The sequence below is a fragment of a genome, unplaced genomic scaffold (assembly GCF_019419815.1).
Source record: "Pyrus x bretschneideri cultivar Hongxiangsu unplaced genomic scaffold, Pyrus_bretschneideri_v1 Contig1, whole genome shotgun sequence".
Classification (NCBI taxonomy): domain Eukaryota; kingdom Viridiplantae; phylum Streptophyta; class Magnoliopsida; order Rosales; family Rosaceae; genus Pyrus; species Pyrus x bretschneideri.
The window spans coordinates 4,973,547-4,984,526 of NW_025999390.1; the positions used below are offsets into that span (position 1 = coordinate 4,973,547).

A 10,980-nucleotide genomic window follows, 5' to 3' on the forward strand; every position below is an offset into this window, starting at 1 on the left:
GGCACTCATATATGCTACGAGGCTCAGGGTTGTGAAAATAAAATAAGCATGTGATACAATAATAAAACCAGCCATCAATCACAATTTATAAACCTTGAATATAAATCATAAATCATATCAAACTTTTGAAAACTCTGAGGAAGTCACCCAATCATCCAACGATTTGTCTGAAACAATCACAACATCTCGCAACCATATTCTCATACACACAATGAAAATTAGAGTTAGAGCGACACAGTTCGGCCGAAGTCTACATCCTTGAAGCTATCTCAATCCAAACTCAATGAAATCCAAGGGGGATGCGATATCGGACCATCACTCAACGGAATCGTGAAGTAAGAGGGATTTCGGACCATCACTCAATGGAATCCAAACCAGGATACGATTCCGGACCATCACTTAATGGAATCACGAAGTGGAGTAGGAAGGATCCCGACCATCACTCAACGGAATCAAAATCAGGACACGACTCCAGACCATCACTCAACGGAATTGTGAAGCACAATGCATAACAACCAATCAATGAAACAACACATGAATCAAGTTACTCAAGTTACAAAGACTCAATGAACGAGAATGAAATAATGACACGAGCGTTGACACATGTTTCGAAGCAACAAACCCCATGACAATGAGTTAACGGTCCACTAGTAGCCCTTACCTTTCATTAAATCAAGCCAATCATACAAAACAAACCATATTTCCAATATGCACGTCAAATCCCACTTCATATGACTACATTGATGGCTAAATGTAAAAAATTACAATTTATAAGAAACATGATTATAAAACCATCATATATTAAAGTCACTTACATTTCATCATATCATACCATCTATGCACATCAACCACCTTTTGAATATGCACATCAATCACATATCACTATCATCATCAGTACAAAAGCCAAATCATGTTTAATAACATAGATCTATGGCTAAATATATATATAATCACATTTCAATAGAAATCACATTATAAAACCAATTCATATTCACAGATGATACCAATATAAGAAATCAAGGTAATAACCATCTTACATACTTAAAAACTCTCATATGTCTCCCACAACAACATTTAATGAGGGATCGAACCGTCGTTCTGAGGTAGGGTCCATGATCTTACGTCACTTGCTTCGTAAGATCCAATCACTAGATTTTCACTAGTAAGTTCCTAAGGTCCTTAAACAATATCTACCATTGCATACTAAAATTTAGTGTCAATTCAATGGTAAGATCGTCAATTGTTAGAATAATCAAGTGGCAGACCTTATCGATAATATATTCAACCAACAGCATTTTCATAAATCGAATGTCACACAAAGGGAACCCTGAGGTGGATGTTCTTTAATTTGACCTCCTTGGTGTTCCAACGTCCCCACAACCTGTTGGGTCTTGTTCCTGAGTCCAATGGGAGTTGAATAAGGGTGGTGGTGGGTGGTGAAACTCACCGGAATGGCGGAATCGCCGTCGAGCACCTCCGGTGCTCCGGTGGAGTTCCTCATGATTTTGGGCCTAAAAACCCTCAAATTTGAGTGGAGGTGGTAGAGGAGAGGTTATGGAGTAGTTTTTAGGTGTTGGATAAGTGAATTTCCCCTGAAAAATGGCAGAAATTGACCGGAATTAGAACCGGATCGAAATCGGTTTTGTCGTGAGTGTGGTCAACGGGAAGAGGGAGGTCACTCCCCCCCCCCCCCCTTTTTTTTTCTTTTTCTTTTTTCTTTCTATTGGCTGCTGCCTATCCATCCCCCCCTCCAAAAAAAAAACATCTGATTCGTCCCCTCCCTCTTTTAACTAATTGGCTCCTTAACCCAAATATCTGATTGCCCTCTTACCCACAAAGTGAGAATTAATTAATTCCTAAAATCTATAGTATCACAACTTCAAACGTTCGTAATTATACCGTTATAATCCGGACTTGCAAACAGTTTTCGCCTACACTCCCGAAAACCAATCCATTGATAGTTCTCCCAACACCAAGCAGAAGGAGAGCTTGGACTTTCTCTCGGACGAACTCAACGAGTAAATAATAACTTTCCAAACTTCACTCTGTAACTAGTTTAGTTAAAATCTAAATTCAAACAATTTAAAATAAATTCTCGAGAAATAATATAAAATCTCAATAATACAAATACGTAGATTATAACAATGAAATCCAGGAACGGGATTTCACAATTTAGGTGCGAACATTTTAGTTCACCAGTTCAGTAAAATATATTATGGTACAAACGTTTAGGTACACTAAAAAGGAAGTTAAATAAAATCAAAGAATTAAAATGTGTATAATAATAAATTTAAAATTTAATGTAGAGACATTAAATAAGAATTTTTATTTTTTTTTTGAGAAAATAAGATATCTATTAAATATGAAAACAAAAATATAATATGAATTTGAATTAAGTACATATTAAATGACTAAAATTTTTATTAAATTTTAATCTTCTTCAAGGATTAAAATTCAAAAGCCCCTAATTTAAATAAGATTTAAAGTGGACTGTTATGCTTGATAGTGTAATCACCTAGAAGATTCATCTGTCATTTTGATTAACCAACCATGTCCACAAGAATGCAATACCTAATTTGAAAAGTCAGGAATAGATAATGGTCCAACTAAAACTTGTTTTGGATACATACCTAAAAGCTTAGGGTCAAAGTTGGAGGGGAAAAGATCTCTATATAAGGCGTAGATAGGTACTCAAAGTTCTTACACTCAATTAATCTTGTCATCCCCCAGATTAATTGTCATCACCCAAGTTTGCTTTCTGCATTTGTTTCCGGTTCATAATAGTACTTACCGTTTCGTTCCTACGTACCCTTCCTTGTGCCGACTATCATTCATAATATGCCTTCGTTTTCTCAAATGGAAAGAGCAAGATCATTTCTTCAGTCTCCCACTTATGGAAACCTCGTCACTGTCCTTAGCATTGACGGAGGTGGTATCCGAGGGATTATCCCCGGAACTATACTCAGCTTCCTAGAGTCTGAGCTTCAGGTATAAATATCAATTTAAACCCATAATTTAACTTCAAATTAAAAATGTTAAACGTCACTTTAATTTAATCTCAAGCACAACATATGCTTGCACATTCGAACTAACCTTTGCTTTAATTTGTTGGCCATATGCAGAAGCTGGATGGTGAAGATGCAAGGCTGGCAGATTACTTTGATGTAATTACAGGGACTAGCACAGGTGGACTTGTGACTGCCATGCTTACTACCCCAGATGAAAATAATCGTCCCTTGTTTTCTGCTAAAGATATTAACGCTTTCTACCTCGAACACTGCCCGAAAATCTTCCCCCAGGGCAGGTACCTACTTAATTACAATCTTAACTTGAAATCTGTTTGAAACGGATCTTGCATGCGTTGAGAATGAATTCTACAATGATGGGAGAAGACACCTTGCCTAGGTTTTAAGTGAGCTGAGCTACTCACTATATTGCTAATTAGTTTTATAGTAGAACCCAATTTTTTTTCATCAGAGTAGGAGGAAGGACCTTGCATGGACTTATAAGTAATTAAATTGAGTCACTCCATATTGCCAATTGATTTTACAATGAAATCACAACTTTTTTCAATTGCTTCTTATAAGCTTATCGACTTTTTTCATTCGTTAATCCTTTCTTTCTGCTTCTTTTCCTTCCTATATTTCTACACTTGCTAACAGTCAGATAATCTTTTTTTTTTTTTCTTCAGCGCTCCACTAATTGGTGAAGCCGTGGATATGGTTAAAAATTTGACAGGACCAAAATATGATGGGAAATATTTACATAATATAGTGAAGGAAAAATTAGGAGACAAACGATTGAACGACACATTGACTAACGTTATAATCCCAACTTTTGATATAAAGCGGCTCCAACCAACCATCTTTTCCAGCTATGAGGTTGGTTAATTTTTTAATACTCTCTCTTGGAATAATTTTGTGAAAAAGTTTGCTCTTTCTCTACATATATATTTAATGTGTGTGTATGTTGTTGATTTTAGGCCAAGAAGAAGAGTTGCGTAGATGCTTTACTCTCGGACATATGTATTGCAACTTCAGCAGCACCAACCTACCTTCCAGCACATCATTTTGAAACCAAAACTTCCACTGGTGAAACAAGAGAGTTCCATCTCATTGATGGTGGTGTCGCTGCTAATAACCCGGTAAACATTAATACGTAGTTTCCATAGTTAAAATATGGATAAGACTAATTCGTTATTAAAAACTGGACTGTTAGAATTTTGAATTTTCATGGGAATACCTATCTCGGAATCCAATCTAAACACCTATATTTTATGTAAAAGATATATTTATCTATTCATGACAATATAATTACCAACTAGCACTACGATTTCCTCTAATTAAATTTGTTCATTTCTCAGGCTTTGGTTGCCATAAACGAAGTCACGAAGGAAATCCACCAGGGAAATTCCGACTTCAACTTTTCCACGAGACCAACTGAGTATGGTCGGTTCTTAGTTGTATCGTTGGGTACTGGTTCTGCAAAATGTGAGGAGAAGTACCATGCCAATGACGTAGCTAAATGGGGTCTTTTGGCATGGTTGACAAGCGGAGGTTCTTGTCCACTCATCGATGTATTTACCCAAGCCAGTAGTGACATGGTTGATTTTCACCTTGCCACTGTTTTCCAAGCTCTTAACTGTGAGAAAAGTTATCTTCGAATCCAGGTATATATACATCGATCTTTCTATGTATGTTTAAAATACTTACACTTTCACAACAGAGCATACTTATATTGCTATATAAATCAATTATATGCTGAAAAAATATTTACGTGAGTAAAATTTATGTTTGTAGGATGATACATTGGAAAAGACAGTGTCTTCAGTAGACATTGCTACGAAGGAAAACTTGGATAATCTTGTGAAAGTCGGAGAGAATTTGCTGAAAAAGCCTGTTTCAAGGGTGAATATGGATACCGGTGCCTTTGAACCTGCCCATCAATCTACAAATGAAGAGGCTCTCGTAAGGTAATATATAATTTAATCATCATTCACCACATATTTCCACTATATACGTATTTTAGCATGATCATATATGTAATACTATTGATTAAAAATTGCTAATTACTATTTGTTTTCTTGACTAATAATTAATCTTCATGTGCTGCAGGATTGCTGGAATTCTGTCTCGGGAGAGGAAGGTCCGTGAAACGCAATCACCACATGGAAAGGCCGTAACCAACAAGTCCAACTGATGATCAAGCTGCTTTCTCTCACAAACACTTAGTATTCCCTTTAATAAAATTCAATTTTTATTTGGAAGATTAATCAATTCATTTGAGATAAAATAAAGCACTATATAGAAAAATAATTAACCATATGGTGAAATTATTGCTAATTAGTTACTCTTGTAATTCAGTACTGAAATTCAATATTTTCTCTCCCAATAAATACCACTGGGCTTCTTGGTTTTGATTATTTTTTCATCTTGTAATTTTTGATTCGGTTATGAATTTTTTTTCTTCGACAGTTATCAAGGTTTTGTATTCCTTCCCTTTTTTTTTTCTCAGTCCCCTTAACTCTCTTCCGAAAAGAAAAAAAATAATAATAAATACTCACCCCTATTTAATTTTTTTTAGCCTTTCGCACTGTAAATAAAAATGTGCAGGACACTAAAAAAAGTGTGTGAAAATCACCTCCTAACAATAATAATATTATATATAATTAAAAAAGTTGAAACAACAATATGGCTAAGAGCCATATATAACCAAATTATGCAGAGTTTAATTAACTATCCCCAACATTGCCAATTGACTAAAGTTTGAACAGTTCCGACCAAAGTATAAATTTTCCTTTTCTGTTACGTAATATTCTCAGACTTTTATGTTTTTGTTTCATTGGTTTTGTTACTTGCTGGAACGAAAAATCAATCTTTAAAGTCTCTTTCGCGGGTGTTCTTTATGTAAACAATAATTAATTAAGAGTATTTTGCTTATAATTGTGGACTTTGCTGGTAAGAGTTATACAAGTAGACAGACTCATCAAGCTTGGACCATAGCTTGACCAAATGGTCAAATATGCATGCTCCTCCAACCGTTCCAAACGCTCACGTATGTCACATCCAACTTTTCAAAACTTTCTTTACGAATCGAATTTTATCGGCGAGAGTGGCTAGGCATGATTAAATTAAACCACATATGAGTGAAAAAAATATAATTAACCTTGCTTTCATAAGAAAGACAATTATGTAGCAATCTTGTGATTTGGTCAAATATGCATGCTCCTCCAACCGTTCCAAACGCTCACGTATGTCACATCCAACTTTTCAAAACTTTCTTTACGAATCGAATTTTATCGGCGAGAGTGGTTAGGCATGCTTAAATTAAACCACATATGAGTGAAAAAAATATAATTAACCTTGCTTTCAAAAGAAAGACAATTATGTAGCAATCTTGTGATATATATGTATGTGTGTGTGTGTGTGTGTGTGTGTGTGTAGCAAGAGGGATGAGGAGTTTTTGCATTTCAAAAGAAAATTATATTTTAATTTTTGTTGAAAGTATTTAATTAGATCAATTGATCATATATAGTTTTAAGCCGCAATTGGTTATTGATTAATACTTTGTTTGAATAAGGAAATTTATAATTACGAAGATTATTAGGTAATTTTAAAATGACATAAATAGAAATGACGAAATTTTATTTTTTAGAATTTGTAAATTTTTTGTTTGGTTAACCTAGAAGAACAATGAAATTTGAATATGAATTTTATTTTTTATTTTTAAACTCTCACTCAAAGAAATTTGGAAGTGACACCTATTTACATGGAATTCAAACTTGACAAATGGAGATCCCAAATTCAAATTATTTTTTTCACATAGAAATTCTAAATTTATATGTTTATGATTCAAACAAGGGAATTAGTGCATGTCAAATTATAAATTTATATCTTTTGTCAAAATTTTCGATTTTATTTTCCTCATCCAAACATAGTGGAAGTTTTTTTTTTTTTTTTTTTTTTTTTTTTCTCTTTCGGCAACTTACAATTATTTTGGAAAAGTCATTAAGTTGGCATATACAACACCCGGAAGAAAACTTATTCCAACACAAAAAAGAATCTAAAAGAATAATATCAACAGTATGATGGATCATTTGCCCCCAACTTGATGTTATTACAGCAATTTAATTATCATTCAAATGAATTACCAAAAGAAAAGAGTCATGATTTTTATCCAAAAAACAAAAACGAAAGAATCTTGGCTAGTTTGGTCATAGACTCAGAGGGTGATATATCAGTTAGGCTTTGCAACAGGCGACTTTGCAAGGCGAAGCCACTTCTCTTCAGATAATAGTTTTGCAAACCTGCACAATCACAAATAACAATTTTCTATTACTACAAAAATTTTACCACAGAAACTGTGAAAATTTATATCTGGTTTTGGTAATTGATATGGTGTACCTAGTGAAAGCCTCTTCATTGGACTCGTGTTTTGAAGGCTCGACCCTGCCAGTCTCCAAATTAACCCTAGAAACTGGTTTTTTCAACAGGCCTTCACCCACTTTGAGAAGATCATCCAAATTCTTCTTATCGGCTATGTCCACAGAAGATACTTGTCCAGTTAATGTGTCATCCTGCATTTTTGTTTATTGCATTTAATTGTGTTATTACAATTAGATTAGGAGCCTGTATTGGACTCTTGGCAACTAAAAACTAGAATAGTGTTTGGCAGAAAAACATGGATATGGGTCAAACAAACGCTTTCTAAAGAAGTAGTTGAATTTTTAACAGAATTTTTAACATATTTGTAACAAAAACACCTCTAATAAAATTGCTTCATGAGCAAAAGCTATTCTTACAAAAGAAATTCCAAATGCGCCTAATTAACATAGTGTTTTTTGTATCACTTTTATTGATAATTATGTAGTCAACAATGTAATAGGTAAATGTGATCCCCTAAATGTAGATTCAGATTTCTCATATTTATACAAAGATAAGAAAGTTGCTTACTGTTTAGCATGGTGTTGATCAATATGGTGTTCATTGGTGGGGTTCATGCCCTCCTTTTGGTTTTATGTATGTTCGCCTCTAGTTCTATGTCTTTCTCTATTTATTTGAATAAGAAAGGGGGAAGAGGCGCCAGGCTCTTAGAGAGTGTAGGTACCTTAACCTTTAGGTTTGAGAGTTAGACGCTATGCATTCTACACCGTGTTATATATTAAAAGGAGATAAGGAGATAATATATTGTTTTTTTATTGAACAAATGATGTTATCTGCACTAAGGGAGATGGGAGGTAGGCTAAGCCTCACAGTGGGATAAGAATAATGTGGTTCAAATTTGTTTAGGAGATAATATATCTTAATACTCTATTTAATTAAAAAAATCAATGAAAAATAGTAAATGAAATGTAATAGGGTGACGTAAAGCACGTGCAATGTCCCTCCAATAAAAACCAATTGGCAATATAGAAATTGCCCAACTACTTATAAACACATGTAAGGTCCCTTTTCTTATCAATGTGAGATTTATTTTTTTTTTTTTTGTCGAACCCATCAATGTAAGATTTATTCTCAACAAATAATAACTAATAACTAGTAAAATTAATTAATGTACCTGAATTCGAAGGTAATTATTCTCCGAATGAAGGGCTTAGAAAACCACAGGAAGATGATAATCGACCATATCAGAACTTGATTGACTGAAAACATCAATTACTGGGGTTCCACCACCGCTGGTTAACCAATCTAATAAACCCCACTTGGCAGCAGAATGCGCACGGTATTTGAACTCAGCTTTTGGCGAGCCAGTTCCTAGAGATATCACTAGAAATCGCCCGTAGTTCATGGGCTTTATAGGGAAGAAATCTTCACTCCCACTTATTATTGTCTTTGTCACTTCACCAATTGCAAGTCTGGTCTGGAATAAGACCAAAAATGGAAGTCATTAAATCAACCAAATAAAATTTAACCTATGTCTTAAGTTCGAATTAATTCTTATATATACCGGATTATTTGCAGCCACACCGTGGGTCTATTAAGGTTAAAATCTTTCACATTCCCTTCTGGGTCAATTGTTTCAAAATAGTAAGCTGGGATATAAGTAGGTGCAGCTGAAGTTGCAATGCATACGTCAGAGAGTAAAGCATCAAAGGATGGTTTGCTTTTCACCTAAGCACCCAAGAAAAGCAGATATTAATTCAACTATATATATCCTTTTCCTTTTAGCTATAAACAGGGGTAAAAATAGCAAAACCAACCTCATAGCTGGAAAATGTAGTTGGCCGGAGCTGTTTTATGTCCAATGTGAGAATGACAACATTAGTCAATGTCTGATGCAGTTTTTTAGAACCAAGTTTCTGCCCAACCAAGTCATGCAGATACTTCCCATCATATTTTGGCCCTGATAGGGCTTTGATAATCTTTGACATTTTCAGAAACAGCGGACAACTGTTGTTTAAAACATTAATGTTCATATTAGAAACTGTGAACTATATGCATGCACCCAAACAAGTACAATGTCAGTGCATAAGAATTTGATTCAAAAACTGTGTACTAGCTTCTTGGATAGAGCTCATAAAGTTGGACAAAGTCGGTTCGTATTTAGCCATAAATTGTTTACTAATCTCTGTGAAATAATTGCAAAATGGTAGGTGAGACTCCAAGCATGAGACTAGTTGGTTATAATGTGAAGCCATATTGGAGGGTTAATAAACAAGGCGCTAAGTTTGGCCAAAGCCAAACCCCGTGATATGCTCATGAACTGCATACCCTTAAAGCAAACCTCCATACGCATATGCAGCTAATACTTTAAGCTTATTATTAAGATTATCAAGCTCTTCTGTGCGGCTGCGTACAATGAAGCCACATGATGTAATATTCCTTGTCAAAGGGCCACTAGCTAGAAAAAACTTTACGCGTTATATATAATTTGATTCGTATAAGGCGGCGACGCACATTAGCAGTAACTTAAGAAGGTCAATTTGAAGGCCAAAAGTTGCTGGTGTGATTGATCTATTGACCAAATGCAAAGCACTTGTAAGAAATCAAAAATTGGTCTACCATTCAATTATGTCTGCATATAACTTCAACTTGATGGTAAAGTGAATGCTGCATACTTTAATCAAGTTGTATATTGTCATGAGTTTTTCGTGTACTTTGATCAAGGGCGTATGTAGTATTTTGTTGTCCTGTCAGTAACCTTATACTCGGTAATACCAAAATCATTGTTTGATTCTAATGCTCCTGTCAACAAGGAAGAGGAAAATATTTTAGTTCAGTTTTTTCATACCATGTATCACATTTCAGAAAATAAAATTTTCCACAAAATTTTCCCGCATAATTAAATGTGCCCTGCAGTAACTTGGAGGTATATGCTTCTCTTTTAGTATACCACATGACTGGTATACCTAAATTTGGCTCCAATATAACTGAAGCGAAAATTAACTTACCAGTTAATTTTTTCTGAACTTACTGAAGTGGTGGTTCAAAACTACAAGTTGTGAGTGGTAGAAATTTCAGTTGTTTTTAGAGCATATACTGTACATACATATTTAAAACCATTGTGTATATAAGCACACTACACCGCAGTGAGTTGGATGAACTTTATAAAGAAAATATTGAAGAGCAAAGAATCACAATGACTCTGTTAGAGGATTTGTTCGACAAGATTTGAAGGATGCAAAAATAAATCATAAGATTGCAGTATGTTCATAAGATTGATGAGTCTGCAATATTTCTCCAACATATAAGCTGTTTTGTTTGCTATACTCCAATCATTTACTGAAGAAAAAACAAGTGCAACTATGCGCAGATCAGTGAAAAACTGAAATTCAATGACTAAAACGGATCGACAAGACTCCGATGTAACAAATTCTAAGACAGTCAATTGGATAGAAAGCTGAGCTTAAGAATAAGCTGCAACTAGCCTCACATTGCTGACCTTGATTTGTACTGCTGCTCACGAGTCATGATGCGGCAGGTGTTGAATAATATAAAGTCCCACGTCAGAAATCTTTCAAAATAATTTTCAATTTATCTC

General features: G+C 34.6%; 1 protein-coding gene and 1 pseudogene across 1 annotated transcript; one reads left to right on the forward strand and one right to left on the reverse strand.

Moving 5' to 3' along the window:
• Nucleotides 1-2,694: 2,694 nt before the first annotated feature.
• On the forward strand, nucleotides 2,695-5,422 carry LOC103957112 (patatin-like protein 2). Its single transcript, XM_009369209.3, has 7 exons — nucleotides 2,695-2,988; nucleotides 3,123-3,304; nucleotides 3,692-3,881; nucleotides 3,983-4,144; nucleotides 4,364-4,669; nucleotides 4,800-4,972; nucleotides 5,115-5,422. Exons 1-7 carry the CDS (start codon nucleotides 2,839-2,841, stop codon nucleotides 5,197-5,199), a joined length of 1,248 nt encoding a protein of 415 aa, XP_009367484.2. The 5' UTR covers nucleotides 2,695-2,838; the 3' UTR covers nucleotides 5,200-5,422.
• Nucleotides 5,423-6,904: 1,482 nt separating this feature from the next.
• On the reverse strand, nucleotides 6,905-9,388 carry LOC103957113 (annotated as a pseudogene).
• Between the last annotated feature and the right edge of the window lie 1,592 nt (nucleotides 9,389-10,980).

Excerpts from the sequence above, each read along its gene's own strand:
- LOC103957112 (XM_009369209.3), top strand. The coding sequence starts at position 2,839 with ATGCCTTCGTTTTCTCAAATGGAAAGAGCAAGATCATTTCTTCAGTCT. Across the intron at positions 3,305-3,691 it reads AAAATCTTCCCCCAGGGCAG|CGCTCCACTAATTGGTGAAG; the intron begins GTACCTACTTAA and ends TTTTTTCTTCAG. Across the intron at positions 4,670-4,799 it reads AAAGTTATCTTCGAATCCAG|GATGATACATTGGAAAAGAC; the intron begins GTATATATACAT and ends TTATGTTTGTAG.